Source organism: Caretta caretta, chromosome 8, assembly GCF_965140235.1.
Source record: "Caretta caretta isolate rCarCar2 chromosome 8, rCarCar1.hap1, whole genome shotgun sequence".
In the NCBI taxonomy this organism is placed as follows: domain Eukaryota; kingdom Metazoa; phylum Chordata; order Testudines; family Cheloniidae; genus Caretta; species Caretta caretta.
Genome location: NC_134213.1, coordinates 51,879,914 through 51,904,243, shown reverse-complemented (window position 1 = coordinate 51,904,243; position 24,330 = coordinate 51,879,914). Strand labels below are relative to the sequence as shown.

Sequence of the window (24,330 nt, the reverse complement as noted above, 5' to 3'; positions counted from 1 at the left end):
TAGCAAAAGATATTAGTCATTTGTATCAAAGGCATATAAAATATGAATAATATTTTGTATTATTTGAGAAATTTATGTGATCATCTAGTTATAGATTGTACCTTAAGGGCTCATGCAATCTTAGCTCCAGCATTTCCTGACTTTTGAGTACTTAATCATGCAATATTAACATTTCTCTTCATGTATTTTTTTAATGTAATTTGATACTATGCTTGTCTGTTGTCTCCTTCAAGCATTGCTCATTTTTTCAAAATAAATTTCTCAATTCCCTCATGGATATTCTATTTGAAGCTTTATAGTTTGACGGTGGATTTTTACTCAGACAATTTCATGAATGAGGTCTATTTGAGAGAGTATTAGTAAACTAAGGGGACACTATTATTTTTGGTTTGTGTTACACTCACTCAAACAAGATCAATACTAGATTTGCAGTTTTCATTTGCAGACACCATTTAGGCATATTTCCTACTGAATGCTTTTTCATTTCTTTTATCAATCTTTATCTCTGCATTTTCTTTTAGATTGCTCTTGCTGAATGCTACATGTAATACCTTCATAGTATCCTGTGCCCTACTCCACTTAACCTCACCCACAAAGCCTCAAGGTGCTGATTAGTGACAACTACCCTTTTAGCAGACATGCATCACCACTCTAGTTTAATTCTGTAGTGAATACAGTTCCTTTGCTTGTCAGCTTCCCTAAGACAAGATTGCTAATTAGCTCACAAAGTGGATATAGATATAGTCCCTTCTCTCTAAATACAGCTTCTCTACACCTTTGTCTATTCTTCTCGCATCAGAGTCTGCCACCCAGTAAATATTTTTACTTTTACATGATTAACCCTACTAGAACTCAGATCCATCAGTTGAGGCTGGAATGCCTGCATCCATTCTGGTAGCCACGCAAAGGCAGACAATGGGATAATAGGTTTCCCGCTTCTCAGAGGCCGACCTTCCAACAAGGTTTCTAAACTATATTCTTTGTTAGTAAGTTTCTGCAGCAATGCCTAAACTTAGTTTTCAGCTGTGTCATTAGTTCACTGTGTCCTAATTGGGGTTACGACCAGTGGAAGGAGCTATTACTAGAAAAACAAAAAGGGCAGAAAAGTATCTGTGCAGAAATGTATGAGCCAAATTTACCTGGCTCATTGGTCCATGTTTGGTGGTGATACCAGACAGGTGTAATAATATTTAATGAGTGTCTTATCCAGTGAATCTTGTGATTTTTCATAGAGTTTATTCAACACTTATTCAATAGTTTCTTACAGCATTTTACCAGCTCTGCAGCAGGTTGAATATATTATTCAACAAGTACTAGTGAAATCCATCTAATAGGACACTTTTCACCAGATATTTGAGACCCAACAGTTGCCTAAAACTTGATTAGGGCTCTTTAACTAGTGGCAAGGTTCACAACTCTGATTACCTTCCACACACATGAAATCCTACCTTGGGAACTGTAATTAATACAGGTATCAAATATGCCTTGAAGATCTATGAACAGCTACAGTCGTCTCTCTGCCCTTTAAACTCTCTGCAACAAGAAAGATTGACATTGATCACACAATGGTATATTCAAAATCTTTAGCTTCCTCTTGGGGAGGATGAGAATCAACATGCCCATCTCAACATGTGAGAAATCTTGTCCTGAAGCATCAACTAAATTGAAGTTGAAGTACACTATTTCCAGGAAAGGCAAGCTCAGACGCTTGAGAAGGAGTCTTATCACTACTGTTAGTCCCTCAAACCAGACACTCCCATAATTTACATGTGGATGAAACTTCTATCTTTCTTGGTCTATTGACAGAGAATCCCTAGCCAGGAGACAGATCAGAATAACTACCCCTTTTCCCCCCCTGTGCCAAGTGCTCTACTGTCTCCTATATGTTAGCCAAGGACTAGAGAGGAGTAGAAAATGTAAGTTCAGACCAGTTAGAAATAGTTTGCTGGATAACCCAAAAAGCTGAATATTCCAGAGGTCCAACTTCCTGTTATCCCAAGCAGCCAAATATATATTTCACCTGAAATTAGAAACTGTACATTTGTCTGTCTAATGAATCAGATCTGTCTCTCTAAGTGAACAATCTGTCTTATTCCTCCAACGTAATGTCTCAGCCTATGGTATGCCCTAAAAGATGTGAAATGAGATATAATAGATATAATCAGAGAACGTACCATCTAGGAACTATAGGGGACGTTTGCTTGTTCTCTCTAAATTATTGTTGCACTATAGAAGCGATAGGAATTTTAACACACCAGAAGATTAAAGAATACTAAAAGATATAAGCACCTAATCTGGATATAAAACTTTAGAAAAACAGAAGAATTTACTTAAAAATGGGGATATTTGAATTAATAGTCTAGGTAAATTTTAAATACAATTTTGGAAGTCAATCAAATATAAAAAGCCTCCGAAAAGTAAAGGATTGAAGAAATTTCTTGTAGACTGATGCCATCTACTGGATAGGAATGGAAGAAGCAGAGAAAATAAGAGCTGAAAGCTGAGTGCCCAGCTGACCACTGCCCAACAGGAAGAGGAGGTTACTTACCTGTAACTGGAGGTTCTTTGAGATTGTGGTCCCTATCTGTGGGACCATCACTCAAAGAAGAACTGCAGTTACATCTACACTGCAAAAATATATATGTATAAAAAACCTGATGCAGTGAGTCTCAGAGCCCAGGTGAGCTGAGTTGGGCTTGTGCTCCAGGGCTAAAAATAGTAATGTAGGCATTCCTGCTTGGGCTGGAACATGGACAGGAACGTCTACTCAGCTAGTTTTAGCCTCCCAGCGTGAGCCTGAGTCCATTAACCTAGGCTCTGAGATTCGCTGCTACAGGTTTTATATATATATTTTGCAGTGTAGATGTAACTGCAGTTCTTCTTTGAGTGATGGTGTGTGTGGGTATATATGTGTATAGGCAGCACAAACATACGCTAAGAGCATTGCCCTTCTCCAGTGGACTTGGAAACAATATAAACCTTAAGGCCACAGTGTGGACCTCAGAGTCTGCTAAATGCCTGTGACCAAACTGGCCTAAGACAGACAAATGATAAGCAATTGCTTTTGATATTCTTGTCTTTTTCATACCAAATAATTCAAATAGCAGGGATCACACTCTTAAAAGTTCCTTCAAAACAGTTGCATCTTTACTCCATAGAGAAATACTGGAAATATAAGAAGTGTATTAGAGGTAGAGAATTGATAATTGATGATTATTAGTAAATATAATAAGAAAATCTTAGTGATTTGTATTGTTCCCTGGTATAGCTGCTGGGCCCCCAACACTGGTCTATGCTAATTTCTTATAAGACTGCATGTATATTTTGTGTTCAGTACATGTCTAGAACATTTGTTATGTCCACATTGACTGATTGATTGTATATGTATGTGGTTCTGGATGCATTAATAAACTGTTGCTTGGTTAAGAATAACCAAGTGTCCTGACCTGAGAAACATTGTCCAAGGTAAATGTAGGCCTGGAAAGAACCAAGTGTTAAAATTAGTCAACTAACACTCCTTGCACTTAGCAAAAAAGGGGTTATCATAGTTAGACTTCACTCAACACTGGCTATAACACTTATAACTGGCAAATCTAGTTTGTTAGATTTCAGCTTTAAAATAGCTAGCATTTTGGCAAATTCATAAAACTGATCCTAATCATGCTTACACTGCTTCTTCAGATTACCAGAAAGTAGCATCTATCTTGGATTCAAAGAACCCACAGATCTCATCCAGACTTACTACCTCTTAAGAACAGGGGTTTTCTTCTCCCCTCCCTTTTTGTTCAGTTTTTAGGATTGTAAAGACTATTTAAAAAAAAAAAAAGCGCCTCTCACAGTTTTGACAAAAAACAGAGTAACTCCTTGCTTAACATTGTAGTTATGTTCCTGAAAAATGCTACTTTAAGCGAAACGATGTTAAGAGAGTCCAATTTCTCTATAAGAATAATGTAAATGGGGGAAAGAGGGTTAGGTTCCAGGGAAATTTTTTTTGGCAGACAAAAGACTATATTTTATACATACATATACACAATTTAATACTGTACATAGCAATAATGACTGTGAAGCTTGGTTGAGGTGGTGAAGTCAGAGGGTGGAATATTTCCCAGGGAATGCCCTACTGCTAAATGATTAACTAGCACTTGGCTGAGCCCTTAAGGGTTAACACATTGTTGTTAATGTAGTGTCACACCTACAAGGCAGCACGAAGGCAGGGAGGAGACACAGCATGGCAGAGAGAGAGAGAGAGAGAGAGAGACTCTGTGTGTGCATGTGTGTGAGATGCATTGCCCCTTTAAGAACGCTGACCTCACTCTAAGTACACTGCTTTTTTAAGTAGATCAGCAAATTGAGACAGCAGCTGCTGCCAGCAAGCTCCCTTCGTCCTGAGCCCTGTCCTGTCCCCCCACTTCTCTGTAGAGATGGGGTACAGGAGCAAGGGGGACACACTGACATTAGAACCCCTCTCGCCCCTCTCCCCCTCCCTTTGCACAGCAAGCAGGAGGCTCCCGGGAGCAGTTCCAAGGCAGAGGGCAGGAGCAGGACACAGAAGTGCGGGGAGAGACAGCTGAACTGCCTGGCAATTTATAGCCTGCTGGGCGGCTGCTGCACAGGGAACTTAGGGGAGCTGATAGGGGGGCTGCTGGTCCATTCTGGTTCCAAGCCCCCACCAGCTAGCTCCAATAGGCTGCTCTTTCTGCAAGCAGTGGACAAAGCAGCTGACTGCCAAATAATGGAGCACTGCATAACTTCAAACAAGCATGTTCTCTAATTGATCAGCAACATAACAACGTTAACCGGGATGACGTTAAGTGAGGAGTTACTGTACATAAAGAAGGAACTAAATGAAATATCACAGTTCAGCCCAAAATGAACCACACTTATTTGAGGTTTTCCCCCCACAAAAAAGTAATTTAAAAAGCAACACATTGATACAAAGGGATAGCAGTTCAAGAATGCCAACCTCTTTCATTCTCTACTTGTTATGTAATGTTTACTCATAATGTTATGAGTCCACAAACCCATATTTACACAGCCCTTTACAGAAATACAGGCAATGCTGTCCCTGCCCTGAAGAGATTATAATCTAACCTAGACGAAAGCAAGGAATTATGAAAAGCAAAGAAGAAAGGGCAAGGGAAGAAATAATTCTGACAAATAAGAGAGTATGAAGATGAAATTCCAGGATTTATTTTTAAGTTGTGAATAAGGTAGCACTAAAGAGGATGAGATAGCATTGGTGAGAAGGTCAACAGTTGAAAGTTAGCAGAAAATGACAGGTACTTGCATACTAACTGTAGATTAACTCCCTTGGGACTAGCACATGTACTCTTAGTCAGGACCATTTGGAAAGCATTGTCTGCCAGGGCCCCAGATATGCTTCTTTGCTAAACTGAACCTTTAAATGGAAGGTTTTACAAAAGCAAAGACCTTGACTCCAACCCATATCCTTTTCATTTAGTGTTTTTCTAAATTGGGTGCCCTACACCAGCGGTTTTCAAACTTCATTGTACCACAACCACCTTCTGACAACAAAAATAACTACATGACCCCAGGAGGGGGGACCGAAGCCTAAGCTTGCCTGAGCCCTGCTGCCCTGGGCGGAGGGGGGACAAAGTCAAATCCCGAGCCCTGCTACCCCAGGCGGGGAGGGCCAAAGCACCAAGGGCTTCAGTCCCAGGCAGGGGACCTGTAACCTGAACCCCACTGCCCAGGGCTGAAGCCCTCAGGTTTCAGCTTTGGCCCTGGGGCTCGGGCTTCAGCAAGTCTAAGCCAGCCCTGGGGACCCCATTTAAATGGTGTCATGACCCACTCTGGAGTCTGGACACACAGTTTGAGAACCACTGCCCTACACTATAAGAGGTTTATTGGTAAAACTATATCATCAAATTCTGCTCCTGTAGATGCAGCTTATATTACCAAAAAAGTTCTTTTGCCAGTATAATTTATACTAGTTTGGCAAGCACAATAAGCTATACTGCGAAAGCAATTTATGTTGGTATAACTGCATCTACACTAGGGCTTTTGTAGGTATTGAATGTCTTTACAAAAAAAAAAAAAAAAAAAGTCATACTCCTAACCAACATTGCTACACCAGCCAAAATTGCTCGAGTAGATTTGGCCTAAGTCTGTTTTAAAACAGTACCGGGTTCAGTAAAATTATTCTTGTTTGAAACTGTGTTTTCAGTCTAGACAAACAAACAAAATCTTAAAGACTCTGAAGAAGAGAGGAAGGTAAGTGGCAGGGGAATCATGGATCCATACTGTCATTTTAAACTAGTGTTATTTACTAAGTAACCTTTCTTTCTCCCTGAAGTATTGCCAGTACGGATTCCCACTCTTGGGAAATTAACTAGCATTAATCACCCTAAGAGGAGGCAGGTTGAAGGAGAACTAGTTTAATACTGCACAACTGCCCTCAGGCACCAGATCTAGCTGTCAATTCACAGAAGTAATGCTGCGTGAATGTGTGAAATGATCTCCAGGCAGCAACCTTGCATATCTCAGTGTTGGAGACGTCATAGGGTATGTCTACACTACGGAATAAGGTCGAATTTATAGAAGTCGGTTTTTTAGAAATCGGTTTTATAAATTCGAGTGTGTGTGTCCCCACAGTAAATGCTCTAAGTGCATTAAGTGCATTAACTCGGCGGAGCGCTTCCACAGTACCGAGGCAAGCGTCGACTTCCGGAGCGTTGCACTGTGGGTAGCTATCCCACAGTTCCCGCAGTCTCCGCTGCCCATTGGAATTCTGGGTTGAGATCCCAATGCCTGATGGGGCTAAAACATTGTCGCGGGTGGTTCTGGGTACATATCGTCAGCCTCCCGTTCCCTCCCTCCCCCCGTGAAAGCAAGGGCAGACAATCATTTCGCGCCTTTTTTCCTGAGTTACCTGTGCAGACGCCATACCATGGCAAGCATGGAGCCCGCTCAGGTAACCGTCACCCTATGTCTCCTGGGTGCTGGCAGACGCGGTACGGCATTGCTACACAGTAGCAGCAACCCCTTGCCTTGTGGCAGCAGACGGTACAGTACGACTGGTAGCCGTCATCGTCATGTCTGAGGTGCTCCTGGTCGCCTCTGTGAGGTCGATCAGGAGCGCCTGGGCAGACATGGGCACAGGGACTAAATTTGGAGTGACTTGACCAGGTCATTCTCTTTAGTCCTGCAGTCAGTCCTATTGAACCGTCTTATGGTGAGCGGGCAGGCGATACGGACTGCTAGCAGTCGTGCTGTACCATCTTCTGCCGAGCAGTCATGAGATGTGGATGGCATGCAGTCCGTCTGCTGCCAGCCAAAGATGTAAAAGATAGATGGAGTGGGTCAAAACAAGAAATAGACCAGATTTGTTTTGTACTCATTTGCTTCCCCCCCCTCCCCTGTCTAGGGGACTCATTCTTCTAGATCACACTGCAGTCAAGGTGCAGCGAGGTAAATCTAGCCATGTATCAATCAGAGGCCAGGCTAACCTTCTTGCTCCAATAAGGACAATAACTTAGGTGCACCATTTCTTATTGGAACCCTCTGTGAAGTCCTGCCTGAAATACTCCTTGATGTAAAGCCACCCCCTTTGTTGATTTTAGCTCCCTGAAGCCAACCCTGTAAGCGCCCCTCCCAGCGTCAGAGCAATGGCAAACAATCGGGCATCTGAGAGTGCTGTCCAGAGCAGTCACAATGGAGCGCTCTGATGGGGCTAAAACATTGTCGCGGGTGGTTCTGGGTACGTGTCGTCAGGCCCCCGTTCCCTCCCTCCCTCCGTGAAAGCAAGGGCAGACAATCATTTCGCGCCTTTTTTCCTGAGTTACCTGTGCAGACGCCATACCACAGCAAGCATGGAGCCCGCTCAGGTAACCGTCACCCTATGTCTCCTGGGTGCTGGCAGACGCGGTACGGCTTTGCTGCACAGTAGCAGCAACCCCTTGCCTTCTGGCAGCAGACGGTGCAATACGACTGGTAGTCGTCCTCATCGTGTCCGAGGTGCTCCTGGCCGCGTCGGCTGGGAGCGCCTGGGCAGACATGGGCGCAGGGACTAAATTTGGAGTGACTTGACCAGGTCATTCTCTTTAGTCCTGCAGTCAGTCCTATTGAACCATCTTATGGTGAGCAGGCAGGCGATACGGACTGCTAGCAGTCGTACTGTACCATCTTCTGCCAGGCAGGCAAGAGATGAGGATTGCTAGCAGTCGTATTGCACCATCTTCTGCCAGGCAGGCAAGAGATGGGGATGGCTAGCAGGCGTACTGTACCATCTTCTGCCAAGCAGCCATGAGATGTGGATGGCATGCAGTCCTTCTGCACCGTCTGCTGCCAGCCAAAGATGTAAAAGATAGATGGAGTGGGTCAAAACAAGAAATAGACCAGATTTGTTTTGTACTCATTTGCCTCCTCCCCTGTCTAGGGGACTCATTCCTCTAGGTCACACTGCAGTCACTCACAGAGAAGGTGCAGCGAGGTAAATCTAGCCATGTATCAATCAGAGGCCAGGCTAACCTCCTTGTTCCAATAACAACGATAACTTAGGTGCACCATTTCTTATTGGAACCCTCCGTGCAGTCCTGCCTGAAATACTCCTTGATGTACAGGCACCCCCTTTGTTGATTTTAGCTCCCTGAAGCCAACCCTGTAAGCCGTGTCGTCAGTCGCCCCTCCCTCCGTCAGAGCAACGGCAGACAATCGTTCCGCGCCTTTTTTCTGTGCGGACGCCATACCACGGCAAGCATGGAGCCCGCTCAGCTCACTTTGGCAATTAGGAGCACATTAACCACCACACGCATTATTCAGCAGTATATGCAGCACCAGAACCTGGCAACGCGATACCGGGCGAGGAGGCGACGTCAGCGCGGTCCCGTGAGTGATCAGGACATGGACACAGATTTCTCTGAAAGCATGGGCCCTGCCAATGCATGCATCATGGTGCTAATGGGGCAGGTTCATGCTGTGGAACGCCGATTCTGGGCTCGGGAAACAAGCACAGACTGGTGGGACCGCATAGTGTTGCAGGTCTGGGACGATTCCCAGTGGCTACGAAACTTTCGCATGCGTAAGGGCACTTTCATGGAACTTTGTGACTTGCTTTCCCCTGTCCTGAAGCGCATGAATACCAAGATGAGAGCAGCCCTCACAGTTGAGAAGCGAGTGGCGATAGCCCTGTGGAAGCTTGCAACGCCAGACAGCTACCGGTCAGTTGGGAATCAATTTGGAGTGGGCAAATCTACTGTGGGGGCTGCTGTGATGCAAGTAGCCCACGCAATCAAAGATCTGCTGATATCAAGGGTAGTGACCCTGGGAAATGTGCAGGTCATAGTGGATGGCTTTGCTGCAATGGGATTCCCTAACTGTGGTGGGGCTATAGATGGAACCCATATCCCTATCTTGGCACCGGAGCACCAAGCCGCCGAGTACATAAACCGCAAGGGGTACTTTTCAATAGTGCTGCAAGCTCTGGTGGATCACAAGGGACGTTTCACCAACATCAACGTGGGATGGCCGGGAAAGGTGCATGATGCTCGCATCTTCAGGAACTCTGGTCTGTTTCAAAAGCTGCAGGAAGGGACTTTATTCCCAGACCAGAAAATAACTGTTGGGGATGTTGAAATGCCTATATGTATCCTTGGGGACCCAGCCTACCCCTTAATGCCATGGCTCATGAAGCCGTACACAGGCAGCCTGGACAGTGGTCAGGAGCTGTTCAACTACAGGCTGAGCAAGTGCAGAATGGTGGTAGAATGTGCATTTGGACGTTTAAAGGCGCGCTGGCGCAGTTTATTGACTCGCTTAGACCTCAGCGAAACCAATATTCCCACTGTTATTACTGCTTGCTGTGTGCTCCACAATATCTGTGAGAGTAAGGGGGAGACGTTTATGGCGGGGTGGGAGGTTGAGGCAAATCGCCTGGCTGCTGGTTACGCGCAGCCAGACACCAGGGCGGTTAGAAGAGCACAGGAGGGCGCGGTACGCATCAGAGAAGCTTTGAAAAACAGTTTCATGACTGGCCAGGCTACGGTGTAAAAGTTCTGTTTGTTTCTCCTTGATGAACCCCCCCGCCCCTTGGTTCACTCTACTTCCCTGTAAGCTAACCACCCTCCCCTCCTCCCTTTAATCATTGCTTGCAGAGCCAATAAAGTCATTGCTGCTTCACAGTCATGCATTCGTTATTCATTCATCACACAAACAGGGGGATGACTACCAAGGTATCCCAGGAGGGGTGGTGGAGGAGGGAAGGAAAATGCCACACAGCACTTTAAGCACAGCACTTTAAAAGTTTACAACTTTAAAATTTATTGAATGACAGCCTTCTTTTTTTTGGGCAATCCTCTGTGGGGGAGTGGCTGGTTGGCCGGAGGCCTCCCCACCGTGTTCTTGGGCGTCTGGGTGTGGAGGCTATGGAACTTGGGGAGGAGGGCGGTTGGTTACAGAGGGGCTGCAGTGGCAGTCTGTGCTCCAGCTGCCTTTGCTGCAGCTCAACCATACACTGGAGCATACTGGTTTGGTCCTGCAGCAGCCTCAGCATTGAATCCTGCCTCCTCTCATCACGCTGCCGCCACCTTTGAGCTTCAGCCCTGTCTTCAGCCCGCCACTTACTCTCTTCAGCCCGCCACTTACTCTCTTCAGCCCTCCACCTCTCCTCCCGGTCATTTTGTGCTTTCCTGCACTCTGACATTATTTGCCTCCACGCATTCGTCTGTGCTCTGTCAGTGTGGGAGGACAGCATGAGCTCGGAGAACATTTCATCGCGAGTGCGTTTTTTTTTCTTTCTAAGCTTCACTAGCCTCTGGGAAGGAGAAGATCCTGTGATCATTGAAACACATGCAGCTGGTGGAGAAAAAAAAAGGGACAGCGGTATTTAAAAAGACACATTTTATAAAACAGTGGCTACACTCTTTCAGGGTAAACCTTGAAAGTTAACATTACATACATAGCACATGTGCTTTCGTTACAAGGTCGCATTTTGCCTCCTCCCACCGCGTGAACGGATTTTGGTTGAATGCCAGCAAACATACACTGCAATGCTTTGTTCTACAGTGATTCCCCAGTACGTGTTGCTGGCCTGGAGTGGTAAAGTGTCCTACCATGAAGGACGAAATAAGGCTGCCCTCCCCAGAAACCTTTTGCAAAGGCAGAACCGCAAATGCCAGGGCAAAGTAATCCTTTCACATGCTTGCTTTTAAACCATGTATAGCATTTTAAAAGGTACACTCACCAGAGGTCCCTTCTCCGCCTGCTGAGTCCAGGAGGCAGCCTTGGGTGGGTTCGGGGGGTACTGGCTCCAGGTCTAGGGTGAGAAACAGTTCCTGGCTGTCGGGAAAACCGGTTTCTCCGCTTGCTTGCTGTGAGCTATCTACAACCTCCTCCTCATCATCTTCTTCGTCCCCAAAACCTACTTCTGTATTGCCTCCATCTCCATTGAAGGAGTCAAACAACACGGCTGGGGTAGTGGTGGCTGAACCCCCTAAAATGGCATGCAGCTCATCATAGAAGCGGCATGTTTGGGGCTCTGACCCAGAGCGGCCGTTCGCCTCTCTGGTTTTCTGGTAGGCTTGCCTCAGCTCCTTCAGTTTCACGCGGCACTGCTTCGGGTCCCTGTTATGGCCTCTGTCCTTCATGCCCTGGGAGATTTTCAGAAAGGTTTTGGCATTTCGAAAACTGGAACGGAGTTCTGATAGCACGGATTCCTCTCCCCAAACAGCGATCAGATCCCGTACCTCCCGTTCAGTCCATGCTGGAGCTCTTTTGCGATTCTGGGACTCCATCATGGTCACCTCTGCTGATGAGCTCTGCATGGTCACCTGCAGCTTGCCACGCTGGCCAAACAGGAAATGAGATTCAAAAGTTCGCGGTTCTTTTCCTGTCTACCTGGCCAGTGCATCTGAGTTGAGAGCGCTGTCCAGAGCGGTCAGAATGGAGCACTCTGGGATAGCTCCCGGAGGCCAATACCATCGAATTGTGTCCACAGTACCCCAAATTCGAGCCGGCAAGGTCGATTTAAGCGCTAATCCACTTGTCAGGGGTGGAGTAAGGAAATCGATTTTAAGAGCCCTTTAAGTCGAAATAAAGGGCTTCATTGTGTGGACGGGTGCAGGTTTAAATCGATTTAACGCTGCTAAATTCGATCTAAAGTCCTAGTGTAGACCAGGGCTTAGACATGCTGTGTCAGCTGCTTTAGACTGGGTCAAATGTACTCCAAGAGTAGGTGGCATGGAAACATCTGCAAGGGCAGAACCAAAGCCCCATGACCTATGCAGCAGATTAAGCCTTGTCTCAAAAGTATTCCTCCTGCTTCCCTCAATACCCTGACCAAATCTATTCCACATTTACTGAGCATTTCAGCAGAGGATTGAAGAGAATCCTGAAATGCTGCCACTTCAGTGCCCATTATGGGATTTAGGTTCTAAATTGCAAGACTCCACTATCTTGAGTATTTCTAACCCTGAACTGGCCTTCCTGCAGCTGCTGTTTTAATGTTAGACCCTGCAGCAGACTGCCCCCTGGGATACAAATAGGTATCCATGAACATTCCAAAAGCTTTTCTGGCCAGTTAAGAAGTTTGACTTGCAAGTTCCAGGATTCAAACAAGGGCAGGTTGAGAGCTCAGAGATATCCTTACAACTGAACTACACGATAGAACTATATTCTGTGGTGCAAATCCTAAGACCAAAGCCTATATCTGGGGCTTTCAGCCAGATACAACAATACAGGCATTGCGGGTAAAATTTTCAGAAGTACCCAAGTGACATAGGAGCCCAAATCACATTTTCAAAAGTGACTTAGGAACTCAGGAACCTAAGTCTCAATAAAAGTCAAAGGTACGCAAGGTCCCTAAGCAGAGATTGGCAGGAACTGGTTTTCCTGTCTTGTGAGACTTTTCAAGATATCCAAAAATTTCCCAAATCAAGACAAAAATTATATCGTTTTATCTGTACAATTTTTCTACCTTTTAAATTTAAATTACCTAAAAAGTCAAACCAAAAAGTGATTTCAAAACAAAAAAAAACTTGCTTTTATTTAGAAAGTATCAAAATGGGACATTTCAACAATTTTGAAACTTTGTTTCAAATCAGGAGATTAGCCATTCATTCTTGAAGTTTGTTTTGACAAATCAGCATTTTCTGTCAAAAAAAACGTTTTGCTGGAAAATTCTGATCTCTACTCCCAAGTCTCTTATGAAAACTGAACCTAGGTGCTTTTGAAAATTTTGTTTTGTGCCTTTAAAGAAGAAATTAATGTGATAAGTGTTGCTCCCTGTAGCTTTTGTTGGGAGCATTGCTGCTGCTACATGCGCAGGGGGGTGGGGGGAGTGTAGGAAAAATGAATTGCTCCCTCTGCTGCTACTTGGGCCTGGGCAAAACTGGGGCGGGGGAAGGGGTTTCGAACTAAGATACGCAACTTCCGCTATACTATTCGCATAGCTGAAGTCGAAGTATCTTAGTTCAAGTTACCTGGCCGTCCTCACGGCGGTGAGTCGACCGCGACGGCTCCCCCGTCAACTCCGCTTACTCCTCCTGCCGAGGTGGAGTACAGGCTTCGATTCGGGGATCGATTTATCACATCTAAACGAGACGCGATAAATCGATCCCCGATAGATCGATCACTACCCGCCGAGGCGGTGGGTAGTGAAGACATACCCTCGAAGTAGGAGAGGCTAGTAGGAAGCAGATTTGGTCATAGGGTGAAGGAGGCAGGATGTGGCAGCTCAATATCAGAGGCGATGCATGGGGCAGCACGCAGGTCACATGCCTCCCCAGATTTCTGCCTTCCATTTCCAGCCAGGCATCCACCAGCACAGCGGGACTTGCAGGGCAGAGCTATTGCAGTGTAGGTGGCTCAGCAGGAGTAGCTGAGTCCCCCCAGGGCTCTCCGTGGAGAGACCATCCAGCTGGGCAGCAGACTGGAGCCGGTAAGGGCCACTGGAGCAGGTGGTGGCAGCAGGCAGGGCAGGGCTGTTGCCAGTGCCCAGCAGAGGGGAGTTGGGCTGCGGGGGAACCAGCAGATCCATCCCCACCTTCCCTGAACAAGTGGCAGGTGCTGGGCTGTGCAGGGGCTTCAGCAGCCATGGAGCCTGTCCAGAGGTGGCTCAGCAGGGGAGGATGCCCCCTGGAGGAGGAACAGCACCATGCATGGCTGCTGCCTTGGGCACAAAGGCACTTGCATACTAACTGTAGATTAACTCTAGGGGATGGAGCAGATTTGGTCATAGGGTGTTCTTCTGGGGGCCAGGGCCTGGGCCGAGCAGGGTGGCGGAGGGACAAAGATGGCTCTAAGCCCCTGCCTGGGAGGCCACTGCAGAGCCTGTGAGTTTGGGGCAGGAATGGGCTGGAAATCACTCCCACCCCACCCCAGCACTTATCTGAGGGACAGAGAGGTTCCCCCGTGCCAGTGCTGTGCAGGACTCCAGGTGGCTTTGGCAAACACAGGGCTTGGCTCTCCTGGGTAGTGTTCTGTGCAGGAGGGTCTTGGACTTTTCCAGGGCACCAGACCAGAGGCAGCAGGGGAGCAAGGAGCCCACCAGCCTGGCTGCAGGTATGTAGAGCGCTCCCGCCAGGGCCGATTCTCTGCACAGCACTGGGAGCTGGACGTGCCCCGCCGGAGGGTGTTAAGGAGGAGCAGCGGGCCTCTGGGGCTAAGGGGCAAAGTGGGAGGAAACCAAGAGATGGGGAGCATGCAAAGGGACAATGGGGTGGGCAGCAGAGGCGACATATAGGGCAGTCAGGTGCCGCCCATAACTTTAAATTGTGTCCCCTGCCAAAGTTACAACTTGCCTCTGGTCATTATCCCCCTTTGTCCTTGAAAAAGGCAGACAAAGAACCTGGAATTTGAAGGCAGAAGCTTCAGAAAGAATCTTGTGAAATGTAAAATGCTCTTCATCCTTGCCCAGTCTACTTGTAAACCAAAACTAAACAGATTCTATCACAGAGGTGGGCAAACTACAGCCCGCAGACCACAACCATCCTGCGGGACCGTCCTGCCCGGCCCCTGAGCTCCTGGCCTGGGAAGCTAGCCCCAGGTCCCTCCCCTGCTCTTCTCCCTCTCCCACAGCCTCAGCCCACTGCACCACCGGCGCAATGCTCTAGGCAGCAGGGCGGTGAGCTCTTGCCAGGCAGTGGAGCCGCAGAGCCCGGCCTGACCTGGTGCTGTGTGGTGGCGTGGCTGGCTCCAGCCAGGCGTCACAGCTGCTCTGGGCGGCGCAGCTGTAGTGCCTTCAGCCACCGGTGCTCCAGACAATGCAGTAAGGGGGCAGGGAGGGTTGGATAAAGGGCAAGAGAGTTCGAGGGGCTGGGGATGCGGATAGGGGGCAGGGCGGTCAAAGGGCGGGGAACAAGGGGGTTGAATGGGGGCAGCGGTGGGCAGTCAGGGAGAAGGGGTGGTTGGATAGGGCAGGGGTCCCCAGGGGGAGAGGGGGCAGTCAGGAATGAGAGGAGGGGTTGGATGGGGCGGCGGGGAGTGGTCGGGGACAGGGAGGGGTAGATGGGGCAGGGGTCCCGGGGGGGGCCCCCCATCAGGGAACAGGGGGGGTTGGATAGGGCAGGATTCCTGGGGGGGGCGACGGTGGGCCATGCCTGGCTGTTTGGGGAGGCATAGCCTCCCCTAACGGGTCCTCCACACAATTTCGGAAACCCGATGTGGCCCTGAGGCCAAAAAGTTTGCCCACCCCTATTCTACCAAGACAGCAGCCAAATTACAGACAGCGAACCTCAGAAGAACTGCAACCCTGCTGGAGTGACAGCCACTTACTTGTCACATGATCCCATGTTTGTGTCCTCCCTCATGGGAGTCCTGTGTGATTATCCATCTGCAATCACTCCTCAGAAGCACTAAACTATTCCATTACCCCTTAAATTAAACTCTGCTTCTTTGGCCTTTATGAGAATAGCCATATACTATGGTATCTTATAAGCATGCTCTTACAGCTCTTACGTTACACAAAAGTTTTACTGAGATGATGGAAAGATCCACATTCTCCCCAAACATCAGAGTGGAAATCAGATCTAGTATACGTTTCCATTGTGGAAAAAAACCTTAACTTTTTAAGACCTGTTCTACTGGTCTTGAAAGATGCTGCAAGGCATTATCATACCATAAAAGTGCCTCTGAAATCTTACAGTATGTCCACTTCTCACAAGCTAGTGACTCCTCACTTCATGGAGGACCCCTTGGGCTTGTGTCCCCTCCCCCTTAGGCTTATTCTCTTTCTACTTGCTTTCTGAGTTTCAATCTCTTCTTTTCCTTAGTGGTGGCTCCTATTCTTCCTTGTCAATTTTAATTCCATAAAAGTTGACAAAGTGTTAAGTTTTTATTGTTAGCCTACACTCCACCAAGGTGATGCGGTCATAATTTATTTTTGTCTAAGTAACTGCAGATACATTGGACCCAACTGCAATGTGAAAAACATGCACACAGTGAATTCTTGGCATAGTCTCTGTTCAGTCAAATCAATGTATGTACTTGTGTAGTGTTTCTGGAAAAATATAATACTTGTAAGCAGTTTTTCCAATGTCTTATTACATGTTTCTATTCATTTCCCCAAGCATACTGAAATAGGTCTACACATTTCATTCAGAACACTCCCTGTGTTGAAATGGAGCACAAGTTAGTCCAGTGCGACAGGTGAAACAGTTAAGATTTATTTTACTTTCCTAATTGTATTCTGCATGCCCTGGTTTCCTCTCTTCTGGATATAAAACGTTACGTTCAGTGAAGGGTACTAGTATGCGCCTTTCCAATTTAACCCAAACTAAAGTCTCTTACTTTAGTGCAGAGGTGGGGCAAACTACGGCCCGCGGGCCACATCTGGCCATATCTGGCCCACAGGACCCTCCTGCCCCGCCCCTGAGCTACTGGCCCGGGAAGCTAGCTCCTGGTCCTTCCCCTGCTGTTCCCCCTCCCCCACAGCCTCAGCTCACTGTGCTGCCAACGCAATGCTCTGGGCGGCGGGGCTGTGAGCTCCTGGGGCAGCACAACTGCAGAGCCTGGCCTGACCCAGTGCTCTGTGCTGCGCGGTGGTGTGGCTGGCTCCAGCTGGGTGGCGTGGCTGTAACACCGCCAGCCACTGATGCTCCAGGCAGTGCGGTAAGGGGGCAGGGAGCGGGTGTGTGTGTGTGTGTGTGTGTGTGTGTGTGTGTGTGTGTGGGACAGAGGGCAGGTGTGTTCGGGGGGATGGTCAGGGGGTGGGGATGTGGATGGGGCAGTCAGAGGGCGGGGAACAGGGGCAGCAGTCCTGGGGGGGCAGTCAGGAAGGAGAGGAGGGGTAGGATGGGGCGGCAGGGAGCAGTCAGGGGCAGGGGTTCCAGGGGCAGTCAAGGGACAGGGAGAAGGGGTAGTTGGATGGGGCAGGGGTCCCAGAAGGGCAGTCAGGAAGGGGGTGGGGGGGTTGGATGGGGCAGCGGGGAGGCAGTCAGGGGCAGGGGTTCCAGGGGCGGTCAGGGAGAATGGGTGGTTGGATGGGGCAGGGGTCCCGGGGGGGCAGTCAGGAATGAGAGGAGAGGTTGGATGGGGTTAGGGGGCAATCAGGGGTGGGGGTTCTGGGGACAGTCACGGGACAGGGATCGGGGGGGCTGGATGGGGCAGGAGTCTGGGGGGGCATCAGGGGGTGAGAAGCAGGGTGGGATAGGGGGCGGGGGCCAGGCCATGCCTGGCTGTTTGGGGAGGCACGGCCTCCCCTAACTGGCCCTCCATACTTTCCGAAACTCAATGTGGCCCTCAGTCTAAAAAATTTGCCCGCCCCTGATTTAGTGGATCAAAATCCAAGTAGATTAACAGGAAAAAAAATAGATGCTGAAAACGTTCACCACCATTCATCTTCACTACCGTAACCTCTCTCTCTCTCCCCCTCCCTCCCCAACTTCCCACTGCTTACTTGCCTCATCCCCTCTGACCTAGGCAAAAAGATGCCTCCCAGATCATCTTCCCCACATGCTGCTCTGACCATGTTTTCCCACTTCATCATTCCCTTCACTAGCCTCCACTTTCCTTCTGTATCAAGTTCAAGCTACTCACCTATACTGTCAGGGCTCTACACAGTTCTGGTCCCACTTACAGTGTTTTCTCTAATCTCCTCCTCCATCCCACATGCTCCACCCAAACTTGTCTCCCAACTTCTCCTTTTTCATTTTAGTTCACTCCCATCTCTAGACCTTTTACTTTGGCAGAAATAACCTGCCAATTAAAATTCACCAAGTGGATTCCTCTCTTTCCTTCCTCTATAAACACAACCGAGATTAACCTATTGCAAAAAGCATTCAAAATATAAAACCACCTTCTGCTAATGCTGTTTTGTATTAGTCTGTTTTATCAGCTCTTTGTTTCTTCACCTTAAGATTGCACAAGAGAATTTCTTGTAAAACTACTTGTGCTTTTATAAATGCAGAGAAACGCGCCCTCATGTGTATAGATTCAGAGGCTAGATTAAAATGGCTTTCTATTTTGAAAACACTTAAATCCCAAATAGTCTGTAGTCTAAACTAGTAAAATACCTCACAGACAGGCAGTAGGACTTTCCCTTCTCCATTCAGAGTAGTTAAAATTACTTTAAAAAAAACCAGAATTGTAAATCTGAGTCTGCAGACTATAGCGTCTAAAACAAATCAGCTGCTCTGTGTATGCAGTCACACCTGTACCACAGGCAGTGTCTACTTGGCTCAATTTGGATGAAACAATGAGTAATTTCTCAAGGCGATACTCCTGGCAGGCTCCTCCAAGAGCACACTGTGAAGGTTAACTCTCCTGCTGGATTCCCTTGTTTGTAACTGGTATATTTACTATCCCTGTTCTGTATGCTGTGACAAAGCTCTGTCCTTGCCTCCCACTCAGGCCAGTCCCCTCCTTCTGGGGTCCCCACTGGTTTTCGGCCCCCTCCTTCTTCCACCTAGAACTCCCCGGGGGTTTGGCTGCCCAACCTTCCAGGGTTGGGGTCGGGAGCTTGCTTCAAAAGGGGCCTTCCTTGGGTAGTGGGGTCAGTTCCCTGGCTGTCATCTGTCTTTCTACCAGAGTGATCATCTCGTCGTACGTGGATGGATCGTTCTGGCGTACCCATTTTTGGAGATCTGGCAGCAGTCCCCGCATGTAATGGTTTATGATCAGGGTCTCCAAAATCTCCTCCAGCCTGCACACCTCGGGCTGTAACCACTTCCGCGCGAGGTTTATGAGGTCGAATAGCTGGGACCTCGGGGGTTTGTTCTCCTGGTATTTCCTCTCACGGAACCTCTGGGCTCTTACCGCTGCCGTTACCCCTGATCATGCTAGGATCTCTGCCTTCCGAGAGGTATACTCAGTGGCATCCATGCCAGGCAAGTCAAAATAGGCCTTCTGGGCCTCTCCACACAAAAAAGGGGCCAGAATCCTGGGGCCACGCCTCATGCTGAGCAGTCCTTTCAAATGAGAGGAGATCTACCTCTACGTCATCTCTTGACATCATCTTTGGCAGACAAGCACTGGCCCTCAGGGTTCGCGTCCCGTTGGACCCCTGGGCCTGGGTGGTGAGGATCTTCAGCTGGTCCACCACCTCTCTCAAGTAGGCACGATCTTGGATCGCCTGGCTCATCAATAATTGATTGGTTTCCTGCTATAGCTGCATAGACTCCTGTTGTGCCCTTGCCTGAACCCGGGTGGCCTCCTGCTGGGCTGCTGTGGATTGTACCAGAGCTCTTACCACCTCCTCCATTGTGGTACAAAGCAAACAAACAAACCAAAACAAACAAAATCCAAAACCCCAGTGCACTTTTTTTTTTAGACCTCTTTCTTCCGCCATGCTGTGAACGAAGTCCCACTCCTGATACCAGTTGTGACAAAGCTCTGTTCTTGCCCCTGTGGGTCCCACGTTTCCTGGCGGATTTTGCTAGCCTCAGAGGCTCACTGCGACCCTCCACGTAACCCTTCTCTCTCTAGAGACAAGGGTCACAGTCTACTGAGCCATTTTCATCATAAGCCAGCGAGGGAGGTGAGGAGAAGCTATCCTTCCTCGCACAGTCTCTGTTGTCTCCCAGTCTCAGTGATTAATCAGGGGGCAAATGGGGGGGAGCCTGGGCCCACCCTCTACTCCGGGCTCCAGCCCAGGGACCCTAATAGTATCAGCTATGGTAGCTGACCTTTTAGAAACATGACATATACAATTCTCTGGGCTGATTCCCCCACAGCAGCCCTCACTTCCTCAAGCTCCACTTCACCCTTACCTCAGGGCCTCCTTCCTTGTGCCTGATATGGTGTGTACTACTCAGTCTCTCCAACAGTGCAACTTCCTCCCACAGCTCCTGACATGCATGCCCACCTAACTGGGAGGCTTTTAACTAGTTTCAGCCAGCCCCTGATTGGCTTCAAGTGTCTTAATTGACCTGGAGCAGCTGCCATTTCACTTATCCTGGTACCAAGGATTTGTTTAGCCTGGAGCTAATATGTCTATCCCCCACTACTTTTCTATAGCCATCTGGCCTTGCCCCGTCACAATGCCCACATACAGAATCTTCAATTTCTGACACATAACCAGCAGAACAGGAAAGCATTTAAATATCACTTTTAACTTAATACACTAGTGATACTATGGACTAATATAACCCTCCCACATGATTTTGTTTCTAGCCAAGAGATTCATCTTACCCATATCCTTGCAAAATCTTCCTACAAACTGACCTTTGTAACTGTAAAAAACCCACCCAATTAATACGTGATTAGTGTTCAAAAACAGCCTTCAGATAGTTATCTGTGATTTAACCTAGTGTGTTCCAGTTTACATTTTATGAGGTATGTTTCTCTTATGCTGAGTGTAACCGGGATTAGTACACTGATAGTATTAGTTCCTTCATGCCCATGATTTTCTTTAGTGTCTTAAAGCGTTGTTATAAATCCACATACCATTCACACCCATGTGACAAACTGCAGAACCGTGTAGTAAATGAATTTTTTCACATGCATCAACAGTTTTTCCATGTACCTTTGACCACCACACTGGCTACATCTCCCAAAAGACTATTTCCAATATTCTAGACCCCGGGACAATTTACACTAATCAAAGCCCAAGATGGACAATATCCAGGGCTGCATCAGTGATATGTTTTCAGGCCTGATATTTTGAGGCTGTGCAGAGACAGATATGCAAGCTTTAAAGCAGTGGAACATGGAAATCCCTATCTCACTGCCAGATCTATGGAATCCTGGGCCTTCAAACCATTTTAGGCCACTTTTTAAGAGGTTCCTATAGCTCCTTCTGAGAACTGTATGGTTGGTTTCATGCATTTGCCAGTGACACCTATCCTTTGCCCAGTTTACCAAGAGAAAAGGGCAAATAATCTCAGCTTCCCTCTCCGCCCAGCTGACTATAACAAAAATGACAACATAGTATGAAGTTTGCAGACAGCATCTTCTCATTACATTAACAGAGACAATACCCTGTCTCCTACCACCACTAATACTATTTTAGCTTCCCCTGAGCTATACACTCAACTGCAGCCATGACCCCCTTAATCAGAGAGGAAGAGAAACGCTCTCTGGCTGTTTGACAAATACATTCAGAGGGAGAAATCCCTTCGGCATCGGCAGTGTGTCTCACCTCCTTCTCCCTGTTGAGCAGCACCAGCTGACTGTCCGTCAGGATGCAATATTTTCTCTCCCATGTTGTAGTTTCAGTGTAGGGAGACTGGCCACAGGACAGTCTGTGTGTAGGTGGCCCTTTCACATCTGTGAAAGAATAAAATGGAATCATTAGAGAGCTTAATTAGCCATCTTCTCCTGCTTTTGAGTCTCTGTAGATAGAAACAGTGTACAACTGTAAAGTGTAGTTAAAGAGAGTGCATGTTTCAGTATATTAAACAGTCCACTCTCCTACAAGTCAGCTGTGTGAAACTTTATATAGGTCACAGTACAAATATTAACACATTTATTTTTATTTACAATAGATCTGTAACAAATCAAAAGCACCTGAGGAACCTCTAAGTGACTGTGCTAAGCACAAAAAAACTGGAACAAAAATAAAACAAGCAGCTCCCATGCTCAACCCCCTTGTCCCTCATAAAGATCAGCCTTTATTGCCTCTCCCTCCTTAAAAGCCGGAGTAAACACACAGGCCTTAAGCCTTGCCTTGAAAGTTAATAAATGCAGGCTACTTCAGCCCACAGTGGATGCAGATTCCAAAACAGAGTTCTCTTCACTTAGAATGTCCTGCCAGCAGTTCCTTCTCTAATACTGAGAGGCTTCCCTTCCAAAATGAGGTGGGGGAGAGTCACACCCCATTATAAAGATGGTAAAGACAGAGATATAAAAGTCTGCCCAAGTTTGCCCAAAGTCATACAGTGACTCAGTGGCAGAATTAGAAATAGATAGAATTCATGCCTGCCTGGGTCCCAGTGTTGCGAGGCAAGGTGGTCTAGTGGACTGAGCACATTTATTTTTAAAACTTGTTTTGTTTCCCATTACAATTATATGCACTAACTACAGATGCATTATGCATCTTATCACCAACAAGCTTTCTCCAAGACTGGGCAAGATATCACACCTACTGTCTTGACTAAAACTCCTCAAAACTTAAATGTGTTTGTCTATGTCACTAAACACACACCATGCATGGCAGTCTCCACTCAGGAGCAGCCAAGTCTGGAACAGCAGGTGGTGCTGCACATCAGGAATGATGTGACTAGACAGAGATATTACTGACTTGGTGTAGAGGATATAGGTAAGTATTGAGGTACACTGTTAAAAGATCTGTGGGAACCCCTCAATTGAAATAACAGTAGTAAAGGTCAAGACTGCTGTTCAAGTCTCAATGAGCATACCTATCTGAGGAAAAATATACAGCCCTGGGTACCCTAATTTATCAAAATTTAGGAAACATACATGCAAATAACCTCATTACACAGTTCCAAGTAGACATGTTGCCTTCTTTGTAACATTAAATTCTGTTGCTAGTTTACATTTGAGTTTTACACTGCTTTACCTCTGCTGAGATCCAAATGATTCCTAATGCTCCTTTCCTTTCACTAACAACCTACAATTAAAACTGATTTGTACAGACTAAATATGTTACTGTTGTTAGACTTTTGTATCTTCCCCACTAGAGGCCAGCAAATCCTCAGACACTGCAGCATTCAATCAGTCTTGGGAGGAAAGTAGAGTATAAGCCAAGACTGTAGTGTTAGAATTAAATAAATATTTAGCCCTCAAAGATGCAGTCCATATCAGAAGCTGTACACACTCTGAATTACGCATGTGAGAAGAGTTAATATTTGTATAAAGTTTTCAAATAGGTAAATATAATCTTGTAGCTCTAAATTTTCATGAGAATCTGCCATCTTGAAAACATTGACTCTTAACCTGAGCCAAGTTTTTAGGGCACAGATAAAGACTATTACAATACAGTACTGACCATTCAGAAAACATCAGAAGGTGTGTATCTACATTTTTTAGGGAATGATTCATGAAATGACTGGTATTGAATCTGCCAATAAACTCATGTCTATGTGGTAGACTACCTGACTCCTGCAACATAGGTTGATTTACAGTAGTATAGAGCAATTTTGAAGCACAATTAATTTCTGTGTATTTCAACATTCTTCAAAATCCTGTTTAGAAGACTCAGTTAAATGAGACACTATCATCGGGAAACATGGTCTGGCCACCGCAGACTACCCTAATATTGAGGAGCACGTACACAGCTCAGTCTAAAAAAATAGAACATTACACCTCCAGATGGATTTTTTTTTTTTTGCCATTGACAAACTAAGGTTTGTGAAACAAAGGATTTTACTTGATGTGGTTGTACCAAGTGTGCACCGAAAAACCCTCACTCATTTTTAGCTTATTTAGCTCATTTTAGCAATCACAAAAAAACCCAAAACCATGTTACTCAGACTTCTTATTTTTGATGTAGACGCTAAATGCGAGCTGCAAAATATTTTGCATTGTAATTTCCACTAAACGTAGGCTTCACTAGTATAGCATCCAATATTTCTACACTCAGCCCATACGATTTATAGACTAGAATAACATCTTCCACAGCACTAACAACTATAGTACTTAACTGAGCTACAGGCAGAGGTGGCCAGCCACAGTTATGCTGTCAAGTCAGTTAGCTACGTCAGAACAGCTTTCCGCACCAACTGCTGGCAACACAAGATGCCATCTTAGTATAATGTGCTGCCAGTAGCCAACAGGGAATGTACATCTGTAAAGAGCAATGAATGTCAGCACACAACTCGGTCATCGCTTTATTCTGACTATACAACAGTACCTACAGAAAGACAGTGGAGAGTGACGGCAAGCAGATTTTTTGCAATTTTGGAGTCCACCGTTTGGAGTCCACATTATAGGAACCAGCAGAAAACCTGTCTTGCAGACCCATGGGAAACTAAATGC

The 24,330-nt window shown here is 46.7% G+C and overlaps 1 protein-coding gene across 8 annotated transcripts in view; it reads right to left on the bottom strand.

Annotated features, from left to right (window-relative positions):
- Positions 1–24,330, bottom strand: part of RASAL2 (RAS protein activator like 2) — a 295,807-nt gene that overhangs the window by 146,737 nt on the left and 124,740 nt on the right. For 7 of the 8 annotated variants that reach the window (XM_075131485.1, XM_048860716.2, XM_048860717.2 and 4 more), the window contains exon 2: positions 21,533–21,660. In XM_075131485.1, coding sequence (XP_074987586.1) covers positions 21,533–21,660 — 128 coding nt within the window. Of the gene's footprint in view, positions 1–1,448; positions 1,534–21,532; positions 21,661–24,330 lie in introns of those variants that run through there. The other variant, XM_075131486.1, reaches the window with a different exon arrangement.